This window comes from Rhinolophus hipposideros (genome assembly GCF_964194185.1).
Source record: "Rhinolophus hipposideros genome assembly, chromosome: 15".
In the NCBI taxonomy this organism is placed as follows: Eukaryota; Metazoa; Chordata; class Mammalia; order Chiroptera; family Rhinolophidae; genus Rhinolophus; species Rhinolophus hipposideros.
In genome coordinates this window covers 9,713,069-9,736,788 of record NC_138061.1, presented here as the reverse complement: position 1 = coordinate 9,736,788, position 23,720 = coordinate 9,713,069, and the positions used below count along the sequence as shown (strand labels likewise).

Here is a 23,720-nt window from a genome sequence, read left to right as displayed (position 1 = left end):
GATGAGTAGACCTACATAAGTGGGAATCATTCAATTGGAAATGATCTGAAGGCATCTCTAGCATTTGCTCCAAAAGGAGTAATGTGAGGGTAGAAAGAGACAAGAGGTACAGTTGTCTCTGAGGGTTCCAGGGTATTCTCAGAATTTGAGTTAAAAAGTTGGGCCCAATAGTACAAGGCAACTTCTCAAAATGTGTTTGGGGATGAGGCGTCTGCATACCTAACAATCTAATATGGAACCTCCCAAACATTCTTCCTTTGGGGGCACATTCTCCTTTAGAGGAACTGGGGTGCTTGGTTGAGGTTACAAGTGCAGCCACCATTGAATCCATTGAATTTTTCATGATTTTGATTTGGTCCTTACTTTCCAAATAAAGGTCAAGATTTAATATAGCAAGAACCAACCTCTACCATAAGAAAGACCAAAACCCAAAAGAATGTAATTTTTCTTTACAGTTGTTTACTGCAATGATAGTTTCTATATTTAATAGAAGAGGTTCAGCAGCATAAAACCATGGGCTGATGCAACCTTTCATTCTTCTTTAGGTTTCAAAATGCAGGCAGGTGAATTTCCATTCGCACGTCCATTTTCTCCATGGCTGGGTGATAGTCTCAGATCAACATTCCAGAGCTCTTAAGGCCATGAAGAAAGGTGATTAAAACGTAACTGAGTGACGCCAGTGTCCCGAGTATCAGTATATAGGAGGTAGCGGGTGGGCGAAACTAGTTTAGAACCAGCGGCTTCAAAGGCTAAGGACGACTTTGTTTTTCTACCAAGGAGCCGCAGCAGGCACTCCGCGCCCGGACTACCAGTCCCGGAAATACCCACGCAGCTCCAAGAAGAGGGAGCGAGTCTGAAAACCGAAACCGGCCGCAGGCTGATCCCGCGGGGGAACCACTGCCCATCTCAGGGCAGCTGGGCGAGGGAGGAGCTGGAAGGGGTGGAGGAGGGGCGGCCGGGCCGAGGCCCCGCCCCCGCCCCGCCCCGCCCCGCCCCTCCCGCCACGATTATAGCGGATGACTCAGGGCGGAGCTCCGCTGGCACCCCGCGCCGCCGCCAACTTCTCTGGATGGGACCAGAAGTTTCTAGCCGGCCAGTTGCTGCCTCCCTTTATCTCCTCCTTCCCCTTTGGCAGCGAGGAGGCTATTTCCAGACACTTCCACCCCTCTCGGGCCACGTCACCCCCTCCTTTAATTCATAAAGGTGCCCGGCGCCGGCTTCCCGGACACGTCGGCGGCGCGCACAGTTGGAGCTCCGGCCGCGGCCCGCGAGCGACTCGGCGCCTGGAGGCCCCGCACCCCGCGACCCGGCACCCCGCGACCCGGCACCCCGGCCGCCTCCCCTCCGGGCCCACCCCGACCCAGCATGAGCGCTGCCACCCACTCGCCCATCGTGCAGATGGCGTCCGGCAACGGCGCCGGCGACCGAGATCCCCTGCCCCCCGGCTGGGAAATCAAGGTCGACCCGCAGACGGGCTGGCCTTTCTTCGTGGACCACAACAGCCGCACCACGACGTGGAACGACCCGCGCGTGCCCCCCGAGGGCCCCAAGGTGAGCCAGACCCCGGCGGCCGAGCTGGGCCGGGCTGCAGGACGCGAGTGCCCGCCGGCCGCAGCCCCCAGCGCCGCCGCTCCGGCCGGGGAAGGCCGCCTGGGGCACGCGGACCTCTGGGCCGCGCCGGCTCCCCGGGGTCGGCCTGCCGCGCCCACGAGCCGCGTCTTCGGTCCCGCCCTTGACCGGCGTGGGCGTGGGGGAAGGTCTCGGAGGGGACCGTGCTCCTTCGGCCGCATGGGGTTGCGGGGGTCGGCCCGGGAAGTGCGACCCGAGCGGGGGCACCAGGTCCCGTTCACCGGCTCAGTCCGAGGGACCCAGGGGCCGAGGGCCCGGTGGCAGGAGCTGGCCCGGGATCCACGAGGGGCGGCCGTTCTGGTCAGCTCCGCAGGCCGGGCCAGGCCCCGACGCCGCGGGGCTTCCGGGGCAGAGATCCTGGCTTCTCTCAGCTGCTGTCACTTGGGCGGTCGCCAGGGGCCACTCGCAGCTTGGGTGGTGGCTGGTCTCTTAGGAATTCTACCTCTAGGTCCTCAACGTGGTGGAGGGGTATCTTTATCTTGACTTGACTCGCCTGCCTCAGGCACAGGATGACTCAGGAGACTGATGTAAATACATTCCTATTTTTTCCCCCCATTTTATATTTGGAATTTAAATTGTATTGTTTGAAACAGTTTTTTATGAGAATCTATTCTAGTATGACTTGTTAAAAACAAGATGCTCTTCTCCCAGGCAGTTTCTAAACTAAAGATGTTAGACTGTCTCATAGTTGGCCATCGCCTTGGGACATTGCCTCACACTGGCGAGAAAGAGAAATTTTTTTAAATGGCATACATTCCCTTTCTTGTTATGGTATTAAAACGTCTAGGACTTGTTTTTAATAAACAAATAACCGGGCGATAATACTTTTGTGAGTATAGCAGAAGTATGCTTCGTTTGCACTTATGTAAGGATTATATTTAACGCTTAGGAACATGAAAATTTGAAAATAAAAATTTGAAATGAGTCTGTTAATATGTAAAAATGTAATTTTGCTATTCTTGCAATTATCTATAAGTTTGATCTTTTCCAAAATAAAAAGCGTGGAAAAAGAAATAGGTAAAGGGTAACTGTTAATGCTGTCCGGGCAAAATGAAAATAAAAGCTGTAAAGAGCTGGTAAGGTATTTTGAAGATGTAAAAATTCATAAAATCAAGAATGCTTTATAAGTCATTATTTTTGACGAAAGGTTCATGTGATCCACCTTCATTTTTATGCATCTTTTTCTTTAAAATATTGATAAAACTCTGGTTCCCAACCAGACATTGTACATTCAGCAACTTAACATTTATAAGAAATTAATGGTATATTTATTTCTGAAAATTAGTACAAGAGGCTGTAATTAGTACAAGAGGCATAATTATATATACTTTTTGTGTGTTTGTTCAGCCCATTAGTGGGTGAAACTAATGCTCGTTTCAAACCAGCCCTGTTGCCCCAGTCTGTGTGAATATGATCTTTCGTGTGGCTAAAAAAACCCAATTATTTTGAGGCTTCCTTCCTATAAAGACAGGACCGTCAGAATCTTCTGGCACCCTTTGTTGTGAGTGAAGGTCAAGTTTGAACGTATCCACTGGGAGTGCAGTGTGAGATCCAGATTGCCAGCACTTTGTTTTCATCAGGAAACTGACCCAGCAAGTTGAGTCCTTTGTGTACCCGTCTGGTGGATGGATTAGGCTATGGTTTCATGAAGCTTTTTAAGGGTAGAAAAAAACCAGGTTGAGTTACTATTCTCAACAAATAGAAAAGAAGAGCTACTGAAATCAGAATTCTGGTGTTGGGAAAGTGGATTTGAAAATTCAAGTCAGAATTTTAAAGTTGAAAGGTCCTTAAAGATCTTTTAGCTCAGCCTCTTTTATTTTACTGAGAAAGAAACCCAGAGAGTTCAAGTGTGTTTCCAAAGATCACTCAACTAAGACTAATAGCAAAGACATAACCACAGCAGTAAGTCCTAAGAAGAGGCAGGGTATCTATTCAGAAGAAGGTAGAAATGTCTTGAATTTTTATGAAACCGTGAAGCGTACAGGCTGAATACTTTGATTTTTTTTGTGTGTGTCCTCCCAATACCCCCAAATATTAGATGGCTGATTTCTGTGCTATGATTGCTTGGATGGTGATGGCTGGATGTGATCAACTCAAGAAAAAAAGTTCTCTGTACCACATTAATTACTTGAGATTTGTCAGCCTGGTACCAACACATAAGGAGAAAACGAACATTCACTTCATTAGCTCTTCGGTATTACAAGAGCTAAAGGGTTCATTGCTTTCAAACCTATGCTTTGATATACACAGAACATCTCGGTGACTAATTCAGTTTCTCTTATATGAATTACACCTTACTCCAGACTAAATACAATAGAAAATCCTTCAGTATTACTTTATATTAGAAATTGGTTTCGTAATGCGTAATGAAAAAAGGGCCCTGGCACAAAACAAAGGGCTGTTTGGAGGAGCTAAGAAGACCCTCCAAGCATCCTTACCTTCAAGAGGAGATGCTGTCAATCAGTAAAGAACTATTCATTGAGCGTGAATAATAAAAGAAAGCCCTCTTTTGGGGAAGATAGCTTCCTGGTATTTACAGTACAACCTTGTTGGTAAAGGAATGGCTTTCATGGAAAGAAGAAGAAAAGACCAGAACTTTGTGTTTTGTTTAGTCTTATACTCTGTCCTCTCACAGTTGATCCTCTCACATTCCCCTGAAGTGGTTAGAGTGACTCCCCACATTTTCACAGAGGGGGAAAGTGAAAGCAAGTGTCTTGCCCTTCAGTGCAGAGGTGCAGGGACTGCTGGAAGCAAAGACATTGGGCTTTCTCCAGCTCCTCTCCAAGTGAACCTCCCCACCTGCAGTCTTCCTGGGTATCGATTTTCTGCACACGTGGGCTTCCCATTAACCTTCTGGCAAGTTCATGCCAGTCCAGGCCCCTTCCCTGTCAGAAAGGTTGGCATTCGCTTTGGAGTCAGTAAATGCACACAGTTCCCGTGCAGCCACCCCTCTGGGCTCTCCTCACAGAATACACAGAGACCAGCTACTTGGGAGTGTGTCCCTGTGCTGCTCCCTCGCAAAGCCCTCTGGGACCTGAGGGAGACCCTCCTCCTTCTAGGAACCAGGGCTATTCTAGGTCTCCAGATCTTGGAGATCACCAGCCTAGATTCCCAAGCTTGGCAGTCTCCAGGGAAGCCTTTTAAGAACACAGATTGCCAGCTGCGCCCCCTCCCCCCCCATGTTGAATCCAAATCACTCAGGGTAGGGCGCAGAAATCTTTACATCAAAAGAGCTTCCCCGATGATTCTTGAATCTACCAGACTGGCATTTGGGAGCCACTGAGTAATGGGGATCCCATTTTCGGGGGAAGAGGGGTGGCAGACTGGGACTTACAATACAGTAAACCTGCATGTAGGCCTCGGAATCCCTCACAGGGCACCTGCTTAATATCTACCTGCCAGAGACTATCTGAGCCTCCTTTTTCCTTCTTGGTGAAACTCCCTGGTGCCTGGCTTCTGGGAGTGTGAATATGGGGGTGGCATGGGGAGGGATAGAGCCGTGCAGGGTGGTGGTGGTACCAGGTGTGGGGGAGGGCCAGACTCGGGGAGGTCCCGAGGCCCTCCTGCACCCCTGGAAGAATTGAGCAAGCACGTTCCCGCCTGTCTTGCCCTCCCAGCAGAAGCTCATCATAATCATTTGACATATTATCCTCAGGCCTTGTGAAGGAGAGGTAGAAACATCCTTTCAGAGGAAACTGGAAATGTTCTGAGTTGTGATTGAAGTAGAGAAACCCATTTATTCTGCTTCAGGTTCAGCAGAGCCTCCTGATTTTTCTTGAAGATGAGGTCATTATGCTCTTTGCAGATCAGTTGCAAAGAGCTCCCGCCTCTTAGCAGAATCAGAGTAGTCAGGAAATGAATGTCCACTCTCTCCTTTTATTTCCAGCAAGTTGCAGTTACTGTGGAGCAAATTCCTTTGTGACTGATGAACAGTGATTTGTTGGGGGGTGGGTAAAGAGCATGGCCAGATGCCTTAGGAGTACAGCTCATCCAAGGCCTTCCTTTTCCCCCCGAAAGGACAGTCTGTGTTTGGCTAATGCAAGAACTGAACATAATTTGGCCCGTTTCGTAGAGTAGATTTGCCCCTTCTGAGGGTAGAGTACACACACAGGAACTGTCGCGGCAGTTGACGTTAGCCAGGGCCGGGAAGGCTTAGCTGCGTGATGCTGTTGGGCTGGTGGTGAGTCACAAAGTTTCATGCCACCCATGAGGCCTGATTAGCGCTGTCCTCACTTCTGGAATGACACGATCACCTTATATAAACCACTCTATGTTTATTATTTCCTATTGATGTTTTGAAGTAATCTGATGTTTATCATAAAAATAGGAAACCATGCATAATCTAAACCTACTATGCTTTCTCCTTCACATTTTTGTTGGTTTACTGTTGCTCTTAAATTTGAAGACATCTATGTAGAAAAACTGGGAGCAGAAGGCTAAGCCTTGCTTGTTAGGGACCTCTGAGGACCGCCTAGTGCTAATAAACACCAATGAAACCTCTGTCCTACCTGCCTGGGATTTCAAACCCCTCCCAGCTCCTCACTGCTGGTGAATCAAGGCTGCACCCTAGGGCCCTCCTCTGCCTCAGCTCTCAGACTCACAGCTGGGCTGGACTTCTGAAGCTCATTGTGAAACTGTGTGAGATATCAGGTGTTATTAAGTCTTCACATATTTCTATGAAGATTCCTGGGGAGGGGGGCCAAGGGCTTGGCAGCTTTTCAGGAAGCCAGGCAGCTTACAAAAGCTTAATCAGAGGGTTTCTTTAGGAAGGAATGAACCTAATATTTTTTTTGTCTGTCAACATATTTATACATACCTGCCAGACACTGATAGGTGCTTTTACAAACCTTATCTTTTTAAATTCTCAAAGCAGCTCTCTTAGGTACAGACATTCCGGTGCATCTTCTCCGTGAGAAAATAGACTTGGGGAGAGATGTGCCTGGCCCAAGGCCTGTCAGCTGTGACAAAAGAGAAAGACTGTGTAGACAGAGGTTTACCCCCACCTGGGAGCCTGAAGGGGTGGCAGACAGACTTGCCCCTATTGGGCCTTCTCAAACGTCCTTCATACTCAGAGCTCGCCAGACATGGTCCCGGTAATAAACAGCCTGAGTACAGCTGATCAGAAAGTTGGCTCATTTCCTGAGCCTGGGTCTGACCGTAGGAGATGGGCCCAAGTGTTCACTCCCGCATTCAGCCCATCCGAGATTTACTGATGTTACGATGTTAAATGCCACATAGAGGACAGTTCTGCCTCCTTCATGCCGATCTCCACAAAGCATTTCCTATATTTCTCAGGTTAGAAGCAGGCTATCCGGGTTGGAAACAGGCTATCCCTGATCTGGACTCCGCATTAATTTGAATCTTCGCTCCAAAAGGCGGCACTTTTTGCTCGCCTTGGGGTCACATCCCTATGGACTGAGAGTTCCAGAGGCCGAGTTGCGTCTGTTTCATCTTTCGGCTTCTCAGTGCCTGGCAGGGTCTACAGGCTCAGTAGAAAATCGAATGATTCTGTGTGGAGAAGAGTAAAACACGTGCCTGGGCTCCCGGGTGGACAGGCTCTAACGAAAAGAGGCCCTTCTGTTGGTTCCCAAGCGCTGTAGTGTTGTCCTGGGCTCCCAAATGTCCCCCAGGAGCGGACTCCTTTCATCGCATTTCTGAATGGCCTTTTTCCACAGGGGACTTTAGTATTGATGCCCTAAGTTCATCCTTTTGGGTCTCGAGAAGCTCTTTTTGTCCCCACGCGTGACACAACATCTTGGAGCTAATCCACAGCTGCACAGAGCCACCCCATGCTGTGAAAGGAGTTGTGCCCCACCCCCACCGATGACAGTAAGATCCGCCGCCCACAGAGGGAAGCTTCTTACTGACTGTCAATTTAGAAAAGCCCAGAGTCCCCACTGCACTACATCAGAGCCTGTGAACAGCACGTTGCCTGCGAGCTCCCAGCACAGAGCTGTGGCCGTAGTGAGCAAGGTGAGACTTGCTGCTGAAAATTCCCAGCATCCTGTTAAAGAGCAGACACTTCCTATTTCGAAGTAACTTCCTTGGTGTTCATTGTAGTAGGAAGGTCATTTTTTCCAGTTGTTTTAAGTCCTTCTTGGACACCGAATGAATGCATGGATGGTTCAGAAACAGCAGAGGACAGGGATGCAGGTGCGTGTGCACGAGAGAAGGCAGCCACTTCTGGTTTGGAATCTTCCAGATTCGCCCTATGGACCCTGAGCATCGGAGCAGGACCAGCTCTCCTGCTCCGGTAGCCCTGGGTTTTCTCTCTCCAGGGGGCCCATGCCGGGTGCGTGTGGAGTCAGGGCCCTGGTGATTCAGAACTGAGCCGAGTGCCCTCACTCTCAGCCAGGCAGTGACTCAGCACCAGCACTGGCGCCCTGACCCAGAGCGCACTCGAACTGAATGTTCCAGGCTTGTGCCTCAGCCCAGCTCGGCCGGCGAAGTGAAATGCTTTTTCCCTGCTGCGTTTTACCCCAGGAAGATGAAGGATTTGAGGACATTTGCCACAAACAGTGAGGACAGGTGATGTGTCAGCAACAGTGAAGTGAACACGTCCTTGCCTGGTGTCAGGTTCTAGTGCCCTCAGATAAAGCACTCACCTTCTTGGAGCCTCAGTCTCCTCTTCTGTAAAATGGGCACAGAATAGTACCCCTCCCGCAGGCTGTGAGGGTCATGGGGGATGGTGCCAGAAGGCAGTGAGTCCGGGCCTGACCTGCCACGTGTGTGCAGTCCATGGAGACACACAGCTTCCACTGAGAAGTAGGAGGGGATTCACAGGTAGGCATTAGGCTTCCGCACATGGTAGTCAGTTCTGTCTGGACATGGGTCTTTCGGCTCCCAGCTAGGCCTGGAGTCTTGTTTCTTAGAAGCAAGGCCTCCTCTTAACCTCCTTGGACAACTTTAGTTGACTCCTACCAGTGTTGGGGTGCCCTGAGAGCCCTTCCTGGGGGGTTCCTGTGCCCCTCGTGAGGGTAGGATGTAGCTGTAACTCAGGGACGCAATAAGGGGTTATATAAAGGTTGTTGGGCCTTCTGGAGCCTCATCCAAGCCTGCATTCACAGCCCATCAGTCTGTGGGTTCATCCCTGATCCCCCACCCAACACAGGCCAGGGTGGGGGGGGTGTTCCTGCAATCTGCTGCTTGGAGTGCTGTGTTTACCCTCGACTCCAGCTCCTTGAGAGGAGGCTCTCCTTCCGTGTCTCTGTGCAGGTCCGAGGCCAGTGCCAGGCAGGAGTCAGGTGGGTGCCCAGTGAGAGCTGCAGCTAACCTGAGCCACGTTACCCAGGGGCCGGCCATCTGCACAGCTATTCTGGACCCAGCTCTAAGGGGCAGACATGTCACTGCAGGTAGAAGGAGAGGGGGGAATTTTCTAGTTGCCACCACCCTCTCGGGGGAGGAGTGCTTTGAGCAGACGCTTGGGGTGGGGAGGAGAGTCCCCCCTGGAATTCCGCCAGGGCTGCCACCATCAGTCAGAGCGGTTCTCCCGTCGACTGAGCCTCAGTTGATTAGTTGGAGATGTTTTTCTTTGGAGAAATTGTGTTTTGTACACAATGAATGTCTAGTGAAGCTCTGTACCCTGATACCAACAAACCTTACATGGTTGGCTTCTCCCAGATGGAAGAGCTGAGTGATTGACCAGTGTTCCGCTGTAGTGGGAGACAAATCCTTGACAAACTCATGGGAAAGTGCCACGAGGAGGTCTCTTTAACTTAAAACAGTTTGCTTCCTGATACAGAAACTTCAGGTACTTTTCCATCTGTGATTTGTGGCTTTAGATTGATTAAAGCAGATGTTCCTTTTTTTTTTTCTTTTCCCCTGAAGAGGAAGTAGGTAGTTTTTAATATTCCTATAGCCATGAGTTCAGGAGCTGGGAGTCTGGTGACTGGGGTTTTCAGCCTGGTTCTGCAGTAACTTCCTGTGTGACCTTGGGCTACATTTTCTACATGGAATCTTTGAGGGCCCCGGGACCTGGTGGGAGACTGGGGAGGCCGGGTGCTGACTTGAGCACTCCCTCCAGGGAAAACCCAGCTGTGGGTGGTGCTAGCCAGGAGGTCCCTTACATGCCCCGGCGTGGGGTACACTGAGGGTGGTGGGGGGCCAGCAGATGCCTTGCACCTAGGCAGGTTCTCCTGCCCCAGCCTGGCTTGGCTTTTCTCACTAGGTCTCAGGGCCATGTGTGGGAAGAGCTACAGTCATCGCAAGTTGGGTTTGGCTTCTCAGCGGTGAGTTTGTCCAAATACAGGCCCCTTCAGAGGGGCTGGCTGGGGCCTGTTGGAGGGAGAGGGGAGTTATGGGGCTCTGGCCCCTAGAGTTGTTTCTGGCTGTTTGCTTCCAGGTTGTGAAACTTTAGATACAGTTCTCAGGTGAAAAAATGGCATCCTTGCCCATCAGTGCTCTTAAGACTCTCAGATAAAGGGGCTTCTAACTCTTAACAGACTCGTTACCAATTTGGTGAGACCACCGAGGAATTAGTTTTGTAAACAATAGGTCTATCGGTAACTATATGTAGAATGAAGAAACGTGATTGTGTAGGTCATGAGTTTAAAGTTTACAGAGACTTCCTTGTGTCTTATTTCACTTAAATTTTGCACAAATTCCTGGGAGGTGTGGGTATTTTTACAGCTGGAAAAAGTGAGTCTCAGTAGCAAGGAGTCTTGTCTGAGGACACACGGCTGGTGAGCAGCAGGGTAGAATTGGGGCCCAGGGTGACACGTTGAAGACCAGGGCTCGTGCTGGTTTGTCCTGCTTGTTGGATGTAGCTGTAAAGAGGAGCACTGATGGGTTTCAGGTTCTAAAAAACCTTTTTCCCCAGTAGTAACACATAGGGACACCCATCTCATTAATCCCGGGATAAAATACGTAGTATATTTTAATAACAGACATATCAGGTAAAGCCTGGAGTCACCTGTGACCGGATTGCTTTTAGAACTTGTAGTCAGCACAGACTCTGTCTTACCGGGAGTGCTGTAAACAGACTTCGGTGGATATGGCTTTTGCTGATTCAGAATTTGCAAATAGCTTTTATATGTCAAATTGGCAGTGACACTTAATTCATATCTTTGGCCTCTAATACATACGGAAAATGTTGGTAGGATGTTGAAGCTCATTGCTCTACTGGTGCGTTAGAACTCAGCTTGTCGTCTGTGCTGCTTCCTGCTGGGTAGCAGTGAGCCACACCGCTTAATCCTGATCCAGATCCTGGGTACATGGGGAGCTCCAGGATTCCTGTTTCCCTCCATCTTTTTTCCTTTGTTTTAGAAGTTTTGAAGTATCATTAGTAAAAGTCAACACCTGACTGGTGTGAAGGCTCTTCCGGCCTAAAAACCCAGTTTCTAGAACCTGTGTCCTACTTCAGACTCCAGGGCTGTCGAGGTGACTCTGGGGCAGCCCTCAGAGCTCCCTTTGACGCTGCCATCCTTCATTCAGGTGGGATCTGTGGTGTGTGGAGCCCGCTTTTTTTTTTAAGAGCACTGTACCATGGAGCTGAGATTAGAGCCTGCAGCGGGGTTGTTTTTAAGGTTCAGAGGCCACTCTGTAGAGGGAGGGAATTGCTTGTGGATGGCTCGAGCACACCCTGCTCCCTGGCTGTCCCCAAAGCAGCTGAGGCCATGCATGTGCAACACTCCAGCACACCTTGCAGGTGCCCAGGAAGTGTTGTTCCCACCCTGTGTCCTAAGGCACAGGAGTCCACGGTGAAGGCTGGGGGTCAGCACTTCCTCCTCGTCAGTTGGTACGTGAACATTCGGGGCACCTCGAGTTGCAGAGACTTCTGATTCGGTTTCACTGAGTGCAGTTGAGAGTGGTCCTTTTCAGATTTTTAATTTCTTTTCCCCTCCTTCTTCCGTGCTCCCCGCAATCCGGTTCAAGCCGTTGTTTCTCAGTCTAGTTGTGTAGGACACAGCTCATAATACCTGGCCCAGGCTGGTATGATGAGCCTTGCGCTCCCCCCGCTGAGGCAGTCGGTCGCCAGTTGTCGGTCGGCCACTCACAGCGGCTCACGGCAGCTCTTGCCAGCTGCCGGCCACTCACGCTGGCCACCGGCCGCTCCTGGCAGCACACAGCAGCCCACGGCAGCTCACGCCAACCTCCGGCTGCTCACGGCAGCCCAGCTCCAGGGAGAGCTGTTGTTCACAATCTTATGTGTAAGGGCGCAACTCACTGGCCCATGTGGGAATCGAATTGGCGACCTCAGCGTTACGGCGCTCCCACCACCTGTGCCACTAAGCCAACTCTCGTTTTAGATTTCTACATCAACTTTTCCTTGTTTTTGAGGTTCATGTAGAACCAGACGGGACCTTGGAAATCTGAGGCCATGGAGACTGGCAGAGCTGAAAGGAACTTCACTGAGATCAGTGTTTCTCAGTGCGGTCCTGGCTGGCCTTCCCATACACCTATTGAATCAGACTTTTTCATTTCCTGGGTGCTCCTGATGGCCCCTAGAGTTTGTGAACCACTGCTTAACAGAACGTCTGGGCCTCCTCGTCATTGTACAGCTGAGGAAACTAAGGTCCAGAGAGGACCTCTGTTTAGGGCAGAGTCAGGATTAGAACCAAGTGCAATCTCTTTCCATGTCTCCTAGCTATCTGCTTAGCACCCACATTATTGTTAAAAACCAGTAGTGAAGTTTAGATGTACTCTTAAGCAAACAGGACTTGTGTCAACCCAAGGGCTCACCCAAGCTCAGAACGTGACCCCAGGCTTGTCTAATAATAATACCTTGTACTCGTATGTACCCCAGAGGGCACATTTTGGCTCATCTGGGGTAATTTCCCCGCTTCTTATCCTGGCTATCTCATGGAGTTGTTTAATGCCCTCTGAGACATGTCTCGGGATTTTAATGCAGTGCACAGACAAGGGAGAAGAATTAACTAATTCACTTTATACATTTATGGGGTAAGATAAGCATTGAAGTCAGGATGCTGGCTATTTCCCACTTAGATTTTGTATGTATGTATTTCTGATGTCTTTTGCCCAAGGTAAGGATAGTGAGCTGAGGTGCACTGGAGAAGTGTTCCTTACGAAGCGACGGGCAGGACATGATGAGGAGGCAAGGACTCAAGTTGTCTCCTTGGTCTCTGATCGTGACCGGTCCCTGTCTCAGAATCACATGGAATAGCCTCCCGAAGGTGGGGTCCCCATTGAAGTCAGAGTCGGGGCAGCGGATCGTGAGTCTTCTATGCAACATGCTGGTGTAACCGATAGGCTTTTTCTGGACTTGTGCTTGAACTTGAGAACAATTCTTACGGGACTGAAGAGACAGACACGTTTCGGTTATATTCTAGGAGGATCATAAATATTACAGATTTTTAAACTTTGCATTTAAAAAAAATTACATCTTTTTTTTACTACGGTGTGTGATGAAAACACCATAGAAGATAGAAAGGGCAATTTAATTGAACTCTTTTGGGTTGTGCTTTTTAGTTAGTCAAAGCTGAAGCATTTTCTATTGACAGGTCTCTGACGACATAGCAGAGCAGAAACGTTAGAAGGTGGTGTCAGAATTCCTGGTACAGACTTTATTATGGGTGCGAGTTTCAGTTTTGGTTTAAATTATTCGTTCTTGTAGAAGTGTTGTCTTTTTTGTAAAACTGATGGGGTCTTTTATCTACAGCAGTGTTTTTCTAAACAAAACCCCACCAGAGTGGAAGGGGAGCCTGCTGCCTTTTAGATGTGAGGCTCATGACGAGATGTGTGGTTTTGTGTTAAATGGTATAAATGGGGCATTAACGCACACGGAAGCAGGAGTGCAGCTCTCAGGGCCGTAGGGAAAGGCGCCTCCAGGCCGCCTTTCTCCCTCCCTGCCTTCCACTTTGTGCCAGCTGACAGCTCCATTTTTCAGTCAACGCCAAACTCAGAACTTGAGTCTTGGCCTCCTGTCCTGTCAGCCACAGCGGCCTGTCCGTTCCTCCTCGCCCGGGGTCATCCTTCCTTTCCCTGCCCTGTCTCCTGCTTTGCCCTCATGTCTGCGCTCTCCTCCCTGACTTCTCTTATTTCCTGACACGTCCTTTCTCCTTTCGATTCTTCCAGTCCTGGTGAGGTGTCTTGTCAGCAAGCCCAGGACAGTGGACGTGGAGCCTCAACTGCAGCTCTGCCCTCTGGGCGTCCAGACTTACTTATCTTCTTCAGCTCAGCACTTAACCTTCAACCTTCCCCCCTCCCCCACTGCTATTCTGACAACATACCCCTGCCCTTTTTTAAACTTTTTTTAAAAAGTTTTTAATGACAGGCATCTCAGGTAAAATGACCTGTAGTGACCACATGCTTTCCTCCACTGACCCACCATGGCACTTCTTCCAAGACCCAGGCTGAATATTGGCTCCAGGAAGCAGCCTCTGCTGTCACAAGTCCCTCGGGCAGGCATACTTAATCTTCCTTCCTCCCTCCTTCCTCTTCCTTCCCTCTTTCAATTGAGGTACCAAATATATTTAGTGAGATTCATAAAATGCACAACTCTTGGCAGGCCAGCTGCAGTGCCTTCTGGACCCAGGGGCTTCCCCAAGGAGAGCCAAGCCGCAGCCAGGCCTATCTAAGGTTGCCAGGCCCTGGAAGGGTCTGAGTTGGAGGCACAGCTCACAGCCGGCTGTGCGGGGCTGGCGGGGTTGGCAACCCTCACTTGTGAAAAGCAGATAGTATGGGTGGACTGTGGCAGGGAGTGGGCAGTGTGGGGGTTCCAGAGAAGTTCAGACTTTGATGGGTTTCTACATAGCTGTACATTCAGTTACCACTACCCAGAAAAAGATGGAGAATATTTCCATCCCCTCAGAAGGTTCTTTCAAGACCCTTCCATTTCCTTCGGGGGTAGCCACCATTCCGACTCCAGTCACCACGGGTTAACTTTGTTCCTTCAGTTTCGATTCCTTTGACACTTTGGGGTCTGAGTAGTATAATCACGTGCTTATTTAGGGAGGCAGCGCACAGGTGGTTTGGCCTTCTGGGCATCTTTCTTGATGTGTTCTCATAAAAGCTCACAGCAGTCTTGTGAGGCTGCTCCATTTCCTGGATAAGGGGAGTAAGGCTCACAGAGGTTAAGAGAATTGTTCCAAAACTGTTACTGATGGAGGTCAGAATGAACTTGATCCTACCTAGGGTAGCCCCGTCCTCGCTGGAAAAACCCATGCATTTCCCCCATCTGCAGGGCCCCCATGCTTTCTCGGCAGTTCTGCTTCCTGTTTGTTTCGTGCAGCCTCAACCTGTCTTGTATGAGCCCCTAGTTGGCAGGGAACATGCTTGCGGGTTTGGTCACCCCGTACTACCCAGCACCTCAGTAGCAGATGTTCCCCAGCAGCTAGTCAGTAGGTGAGGCCTTGCTAACTGCCCAGCTCTGTGGAGTGTGCAGCTGGCGTGAGGCTTTTGTGTGGCTGGGAGGAAGCAGCGCCCCTGGGCAGCCAGCAGAGACGAGGCCCCAGCACAAGCCCAGTCCCTGCTTGAGCCTGAAGGAGGGTGCCAGTAAGTGGATAAAAGTCCCTGGTGCTGTGTTTAGGAGCCAGCACCGAGTAGCACAGGGCTTCGCAGGGCTTCTTGCTGCCTCCCTTTTGGTGCCTGTCACACGGCAGGAATTCGTTCTGAATGTGAGGCTTGGATCCACTCCCTGCTCTTGGGTGACCTGAGGGTTGAGCAGGCTAAAATAATGCAGCCACCCTGAGCACGTGGGTATTCTAATCTGAGAGGGCCTGTTTGTTGGTGTCCCCAAGGACACGGCAACACCCTTGCCTCCTGTGTGCTGAAGGCCCTCTGACCAGGGGCTCTGCAGGGGCTCAGCAGGAAGGCAGCAGCTGATGGGTCTGAAAGGGCTAAATGGCGGGGTCAGCCACCTGGTGCACAGGCATCTAGAAGCAAGGCAAAATTACAGTGGTCCATCACTCACCGTGCAAGTCAGCCCTCGGCGTCCCTTACTGGCAGCTGAGTTTGCTGCAGTGGGAATTACCCCCTGCAAGCTCCTTAGACTTGGCATTTGTTCACAGTTCCGACAGATGCCTCCATATGGAGGGATCGCTCTCCTTAGTAGTTGACCTTTATCGCTCTCCTAATAGTTGACTCTGAGGTTTTTTAGGGGCATAAATCCACAGCCCCCTCCTCTGTAAAAGGACCCTCAGGAGATGGTCAGGACTGAAAGCCTGGGCAGGGATTAGGGGTGGGGGACTGGCTTCGGTTGCCCAGCCTCTGCTTGGTGAGCAATGACATTGCCCGGTGAGTGACTGGCCAGCCTTGTCGTCTGAAACAAGATCTCTCTCTGTGGTACATCTGGAACTTGGCCTTCTCAAGGATCCCAAAATAGCCAGGCCACTGAAGGGAGAACTTTGTGAGAGGACACGGAGGGACCCCAGACGCCCCTCACCAGGCAGGCTTTGTGGGCAAAAGAAAGCCAGCACAATTAATCCCCAGGTTTTGTTCTCATTCTGTGCTCCCTGTGTGTCTCCCTTTCTTGCAGCTTGTTCTGAAAATGTTCCCGGCGCCCCTTCACTGCAAAGATTTTCTAGCTGTGGCCTGAGTTTGGGGCCAGTAAAACTCTGGATTGTTAGGAAGCAGGTGGACCTTTGAGGAAGCAGAGAAGCTGGCTGTAATTTAGCGAGTTGGAATTGCATCCTCCTTGCACCTCCTGATCTGGGTCTTTGAGGATTTGGGAGACAGTTGTGGCTCTCCTACAAATACTGCTGCCCGCCTGTCACCCAGGAAAAAACCTGTCTTACCAGTGTGGGAGAGTGAGACCTCTCTTGTGCTCCACAGATACCTTGGCTCACCTGCTTTCTCTTGGTGCCCTTCATTCTTAAACTGCTGGCCACACAGCAGCCTGGGTGCGGGGAGGGGGTGTCTGGCAGAAGCAGGGTAGCAGCAGAGCTCCTGCCCAGCCGTGCTTGCTGACGCTAGGCCCAGAATCCCTCTGGAAAAGGGGAGTGCTCACTCAGCACCGTGCTTTTCTTCTTCAGAGGTGTTACCTTCCAGTCTAACCGGTCTGTGTTTCTCTTTTGTTTTAGGAAACTCCATCCTCTGCAAATGGCCCTTCCCGGGAGGGCTCCAGGCCACTGCCCCCTAGGGAAGGCCATGCTGTGTACCCCCAGCTCCGACCAGGCTACATTCCCATCCCTGTTCTCCATGAAGGCACCGAAAGCCGGCCGCCGCACCCTGTCTTTGCCACCCCCCAGCCTGGGACGCAGCGATTCCGAACCGAGGCAGCTGCCACAGCTCCTCAGCGGTCCCAGTCACCTCTTCGTGGTGTGGCAGAAGCCAGCCAGCCAGATAAACAGTGTGGACAGGCGGTAGCAGCTGCGGCAGCCCAGCCCCTGGCCTCCCACAGACCTGAGGTAAGGAGAGGCCTGGCTCTTGGGTCAGTGGGTGCGACCTGAGAGCGCAAGCTGTTGTGCCTCTCAGGCTGGCCCGAGACCCTGAGGCTGGTGCCCTGGGCCAGGCACCCGATAAAATGCAAGGCATCTGGGCCTGGCCCGCAGCACCAGGGGTCACCCAGCAAAGACAACGTGACAGCCCCACATGGTCCCCCAGCATTTCACAGGTGGGCATAGATCGTGGCTCAGAGGTCCAAATGCATAAAGGGGGGTGTCATCCCTGGGATGAGCAGCCCGGCCTCTGGCTCCTACTCTGATGCTTCTTACTCCCACCAAGCTTTCTTCTTTTTACCCCTTTTTTCTGCCTCCTCCCCACTCTGGTTCAAACTGTTGTTTCTCAGTCTAGTTGTGGAGGACACAGCTCCCTGGCCCATGCTGGTATTATGAGCCTTGTGCTCCTCCCAGCTGCTCACGGCAGCACACAGCAGCCCACGACAGCTCACGTTGTTTGCCGGCCATTCACGCTGGCTGCTGGCCGCTCACAGCAGCGCACAGCAGCCCATGATGGTTGTCGGCCACTCACACACTGGCCACCAGCCGATTGTGACAACACATGGTAGCCCACGGCAGCACACAGCAGCCCACGGCAGCTCACGCCAACCTCTGGCTGCTCCCGGCAGCCGAGCTCCAGGGAGAGCTGTTGTTCACAGTCTTAGCTGTAGAGGGCGCAGCTCACCGGCCCATGTGGGAATTGAACCAGCGACCTTGGAGTCAGAAGCATGGCACTCCAACCACCTGAGCCACCAGGCCGGCCCCAAGCTTTCTATTTCAGAAACAGAGGCACTGTATGTTATTTCCGTAAGTTCAATGTTTATGGATAAGTATTAACTGCTTGGAGCTATATTGATGTGAAAAGAAGGCAGCATACCTGCCCTCACAGTGTCCCACAGTCTACACGGAAATCCAAAACAGGGAGTCAAGGAGGCAGCTGCTTTATGACGGGTTTTGAGCGTTTTGAGCCTGAAACCAAGACTTCAATGTGCCAGTGTCTAAAGAATAGTCCTTAATCTGGTCCTTAGCTGACATTCGAGGGCCAGTAGGATTCCTGAGCAGTGAGCCCCCTTGGATTTCCTGTCTGCACACTATCCTGTGGTATCCACTGGCCAGTTCGTGAGCACACATTGTCACTCCCTGTGCAGCCAGGCTTAGGATTGTCTCCCCTGGCTCTGTGGTGGATGTTTGGCTTCGCTGTTTGCTCAGGGGCAAAAAAGTCCTAGTTAATGTGGACACCAGGAGGGTCTTGGCCCTTCTTGGAGAAGCAGGACCTATGCTTGGAATATTTTTTTGTTGTAAAAATCAGATGTAACATATTGGAGAAATTTTACCAAATTTGAGTGAGCAGGGCCAGCTCACTCAAATCCAGCTCACACCAGTCCTGATTTTCTAGGTGAATAGAAGGTCGTGCAGAAGGGAAGGGCCTGGCCTGCCTTGGGCCACACGGGGACGCAGCTCCTAGTGCCAAGCTGACTTGAATTCTCTGTATATTAGCAGGGAAAGAGTTAAGGAAAAAGGAAATGAAGTGACATATAATGACAACAAATGCAGTGTATTGAGCACTTGCTGTTTGTGGCACTGTGCTAAAGCAGGTACACGATTATTTTACTTAATCTTCAATTGAGCCCCGTGAGGGGGAAGGTACTCTTTTCCATGTTTTGATGAGCCTCCGAAAGCTGTTGAGAATTTGAACCCAGGCCTCTGGACTCCACAGCTCCCAGTCCTAACAGTGCAGTTTGAAAACAGAAAGGCTTACAGATGGGAGGTCCTATTAAACCTGTTATCCTGAGCAGGCACGTCACAGGCCAGGGCGGGGGCCAGGCCGAGGGTCGCTCATGGGCCCCGCCTCTACCCTTTGTGTCTTGCAGCGAGCCCAGTCTCCAGCTGCCTCGGACTGCTCGTCCTCATCATCCTCGGCCAGCCTACCTTCCTCCTCCGGCAGGAGCAGCCTGGGCAGTCACCAGCTCCCCCGGGGCTACATCCCCATCCCTGTGATACATGAGCAGAATGTCACCCGGCCAGCAGCCCAGCCCTCCTTCCATCAAGCCCAGAAGACCCACTACCCAGCTCAGCAGGGTGAATACCAGACCCACCAGCCTGTGTACCACAAGATCCAAGGGGATGCCCGGGAGCCCCAGCGGGCAGCATCACCGTTCCGTTCGCCTGTCCTGGGTGCGTCCAGCCGGGAGGGCTCTCCAGCCAGAAGCAGCACACCGGTGCACTCCCCCTCGCCTCTGCGTGTGCACACCGTGGTCGACAGGCCTCAGGTAGGAGGGTTGGTGTCGGCAGACTGGTTATAACACCACCTCTTCGGGGCCCGAGGAGCTCTGTGCAAGTGCTGTGGGTTCCTCAGCCCTCCCTAGAATACACACGTGTAACTGGGGGAAAGGGAACTTTTGGACATGCCTGGTCAGTGGCAGAAGTGCAGGACCAGGGCTGGCTGTAAACCCTCAGCCCTCTCTGTAGCTCGGGCTCATTTTTCAGCTGCTGTAGAGGCAGCCGCCGGAGGGGCAGCCTCCAGCCACCACGAAGGCAGACAGCTGCGCAGAATGGAGCATTATTCACACGCCGAAGGCCTAGGTGTCTCAGTGCCCACCTTTCAGGGCCCTTCAAAGCCCCTGCACAGCCTTGTCTCCAGTCTTCCAGGCAGCTTATCTCCCTGCTCCCGATACTCCTTCTCCACTCGCAAGCCCATTCTGTCACCCCCCCCTGCCCACCCCATGCCTTTGCTCGTGCTGAACCTGAACCTGAAATGCCTTCACAACCTAAATTCTCCCCATCCTCCAACAAGGCAGTCTTGCCTCTTGTGTGAAGCCCACCCATCTTTCTCAGGCACCTTAGAAAGTGAGTCCCTTAGGGTTCAGCTTGTGATCATTCTGTGCATTTCAAAGTGTTCATCTTACATCTTCAGCTCGGCTCTGAGCTCAACGATAGGTGCCGTGCCTTTCACTTTCCTCCTCTGTGGAGGACCATAGTGCCTGGCTGGTGAGCTGGCCAGCTGGGTGGGTGGAAGCCTTCCAGCCTGGTGCGAGTTCCAGGCAGGGTCTGCTCGTCCTTCCGTGTAGACTGTGGGGCTCTGGTTCCTGGAGGAGGAGAGCGTCTGGCTTCAGCAGCTGGTAGCGCAGCAGCGGAGCATTCAGCAGCCCCGGGCCCCCTCTGTCTGCAACTTGAGCATCCAAATTAATTCTCTGCCACAGCTTTTAGAAGGAAGTCCCCCTGTGAACAAATGCAGGGTATCTTTTCACTATGGATGGTGACACAGTCCAGAGCCCTGTAACAGAGCACCCTCCTTTTATTGTTATTTTTTAAACTTTTTTGTTTGTAAATTAATTACAACCTTACAGGAGAGTAAAAAGAATCACACAATGAAGTCCAGTATACCCTTCACCGGTATTCACTGTTAACATTTTGCTACATTTGCTTTGGCATTTCTTCTCTCTACATGTTACCTGTTTTGTTTGACATTTAGTTGTAGCTATCATGCCCCTTTACCATACCCTAACTACTTCAGTACATATTTTCCTAAGAGAAAGACCTTCTCCTTCATAACCACAATAGAACAATCAGATTCAGGAAATTTACTATTCTTACAACATTATTTAATACACAGTCCATTTTCACATCTCCTTTACAGCAATTTCCCCATTCCAGGATCTAATCATTTAGATGTTGTTTCTCTTCAGTCTCCTATAATCTGGAATAGTCCTTTGGCAGCCTCTTTTTGCTTTCATGACCTTGACATTTAAAAAAAATACAGCCACAGAGCACCGGCTCTTAAGTATTTCTGAAGTCCCTTTTTACCTGCCATTGTTGTGGCTGGGTTCATGAGTGGCAAGGGTCAAAGTTGAGGCTGTTTGGGTTGGCAAAAGAGATTCGGTGGTAAAAGAGGTTACAGCTAAGTGTCTACCAGGTCCTTCCCGGGCTCAGTTATCCTGGGAACGTGGTGCCCATTAGCAGAGCTAGAGATGTTTTCTCTCATATTTTTCCCAAATGTTGCCCATAATCTGTGAAACAATATTTAATCCTGTTTCTGTTTCCCTTAACCGTGTTTGTTTGTGATGCTCTCCCTTTTACAGCTTGTTCAAAGATCCCTTGGCAAGAATGTGACCTAACTGAACATTTAGTGAAATTTAGTATTTTGTATTGGGAATACATAAAAATAATGTAGTCCAATTCTTATTTCCCAGTTGATGAAATTAGAGTGTATGAGATTTTTAAGGGGTTTTAGACATTCATCTAAATGTAGAAGAGCTGTGACATTTTGGTTTTAAGCATAGCTCATTTAAAAAAATACGGCTCTATCTTCTAATCCCATTTATTCAGCAACCCATCCTGTGCACCCAGAAGTCAGTGCAGAGACACACAACTGAGTGTCAGCTCTGGCACAGGTGTGCCCAGCAGAATTCTTACAGGGTTAACTGGGGCTTCTTGCTTATTCTCAAAAAATACATCAGTCTGGGCAGAAACCACTAGGCTGTCATAGGTTTGTTTTTTTTGTTGTTGTTTGTTTTTTTTTAAAAAAAAGATTACAACTTTTCTGAAACAGGAGCTGGGAAGATCATACCCTGAATAGAGACTGTCCACACAGCGTTAGGATGGGGACAAGTGGCAATTATTCCTCCATAGCTGTACCACCTGAGAGTCCGAGTCACCCAAGACTTTGCTTTGAGCTAAACTAGCTCAGCAGTCAGCAAGAGTTTTTGATATTTTCATTTTTGAAAATTATATTAGTTTTTATTGCATTAAGAATGCCTTCTACAGAAAAATCCAGTGAAGTAACAAACCAGTAGACCAAGATGATGAGTGGAAGCATGACAAATGGTTTGGTCACATAACGTGATTCATATATTTTCATTTTGTAACAACTGTTGGTTGACTTTTAAAATCTCTTTTATACTGTTAAAAAGAAAAAAAGCATTTCCCAGTTTTCTTTCTAATTAATATTGTACTAGCTACAAACAACGTCCTATGACTCTCAACCAGTTATTAAAAATATCTTTGTGTCCTTTCCTCTTCTCAGCAGCCCATGACCCATCGAGAATCTTCACCTGTTCCCCAACCTGAAAACAAACCAGAAAGCAAACCAAGCGCAGTTGGACCAGATCTCCTTCCTGGACACATCCCCATTCAAGTGGTCCGCAAGGAGGTAGATTCTCAACCTGTTTCCCAGAAGCCTCCACCTCCCTCTGAGAAGGTGGAGGTCAAGGTTCCCTCTGCTCCCGGTCCTTGTCCCTCTCCAAGCCCTGCCCCTTCTGCTGTCCCCTCACCCCCCACTGTCCCCTCACCCCCCAAGAATGTGGCTGCGGAAGAAAGGGCAGCCCCCAGCCCTACCCTTGCAGAAGCCACACCCCCAAAGCCAGGAGAAGCTGAGGCACCCCCAAAACATCCAGGTGTGCTGAAAGTGGAAGCTATCCTGGAGAAGGTGCAAGGGCTGGAGCAGGCTGTGGACAACTTTGAGGGCAAGAAGACGGACAAAAAGTACCTGATGATAGAAGAGTATTTGACCAAAGAGCTCCTGGCCTTGGATTCGGTCGACCCTGAGGGACGAGCTGATGTCCGCCAGGCCAGGAGAGATGGCGTCAGGAAGGTTCAGACCATCTTGGAAAAACTTGAACAGAAAGCAGTCGATGTCCCCGGTCAGGTCCAGGTCTATGAACTGCAGCCCAGCTCCCTTGAAAGTGGTCAGCCACTGCAGGAAATCATACAGATGGGAGCCACGGCAACAGACAAGAGTAAGAAAAGTGCCGGAAATGGGGAAGACCCCCAAACTGAAAGCCAGCAGCCAGAAGCCAAAGCAGCAGCCACCCCAAACCCCAGCAGCACGACAGACACAGCTGGCGATCCAGGAGCGCCATAGTCTCCGTGAAATAAAAAGCAGACCTGGAGACTGGGAACTGATTGTGTGCTGTAGGGAATTCTAAGTTGCATGCATTTCAGGGACTTTCAGTCAGTTGGTTTTTACTATTCGTAGCCGCTTGGTACGCAGTAACCTGGGTGGAGGCAAAACAGTAAAAGGGCTGAAAGGAAAATGATGCTTTTCTTCAGTATTCTTATTCTGTACAAATAAAAAAGTTGCTTGTTTCAAAAGTTTAACCCCATTGCTTGTTGTTTCGGGGCCCTCTCTGCATGGGCACCATGTTAGCCATGGTTGTGAGCTGTCTTCCTGTGGTTCTGGACTGAAAAAGTTTTTTGAGGGGTAGGTGGAGAATCGATTTCCCATCACATAAATATGAAACCCCTTTTTCAGAAAAGTTGCCATTTTAATGGGATTATTTTCGTCTCATAGCTAAAATACCTAACTTGAGACAGAATAAAATGTGTAAGGCGCTATAGGAATATCTGTATGTTGGATGACTTTAATGCTTCATTTTAAAGATGAAAATAAAGAAGTGATGTGACTCAGTGTATTTTTGTGGTTTGTGAAACTTTGAAGAGTGGCAGCATCAAGACTGCCTCTCGCTGGCTGGCTTCAGTAAAATCAACGGCAGTGGCATGTACGAGCCTGATCTGGGATCTGTACCCTCTCTACTGGCCTAGCTCGTGAGAAGATGAGTCTTGGTCATTTTTCAGGCTCAGATGGCACTGCCCCCTCGGCAGACTCAGGGCTGCGAACTCAGGTCATGGGAATATACCTGCCTCACCTGCAGCCAAGGTGCCGCTTGGGCAGCAGTCCCTGCGCACCTGGCCTCTGACCAGCTGCAGTCCTCGCCACGGTGCTGAGATGGCTCAAAGGTGCACAGGGAAACCACAGTG

At 50.4% G+C, this 23,720-nt stretch overlaps 1 protein-coding gene across 2 annotated transcripts; it reads left to right on the top strand.

The window, feature by feature from the left end:
• The first annotated feature begins 1,036 nt into the window (after nucleotides 1-1,036).
• BAG3 (BAG cochaperone 3) lies at nucleotides 1,037-23,375 on the top strand. 2 transcript variants are annotated; one of them, XM_081073885.1, is made up of 4 exons: nucleotides 1,037-1,551; nucleotides 16,608-16,934; nucleotides 18,836-19,234; nucleotides 21,988-23,373. In XM_081073885.1, exons 1-4 carry the CDS (start codon nucleotides 1,366-1,368, stop codon nucleotides 22,822-22,824), a joined length of 1,749 nt encoding a protein of 582 aa, XP_080930011.1. In that variant the 5' UTR covers nucleotides 1,037-1,365; the 3' UTR covers nucleotides 22,825-23,373. The 2 variants fall into 2 exon arrangements, with proteins under 2 accessions (XP_080930011.1, XP_080930012.1); XM_081073886.1 differs by having other exon boundaries at nucleotides 1,213-1,551; nucleotides 21,991-23,375.
• The last annotated feature ends 345 nt before the right edge of the window (nucleotides 23,376-23,720 follow it).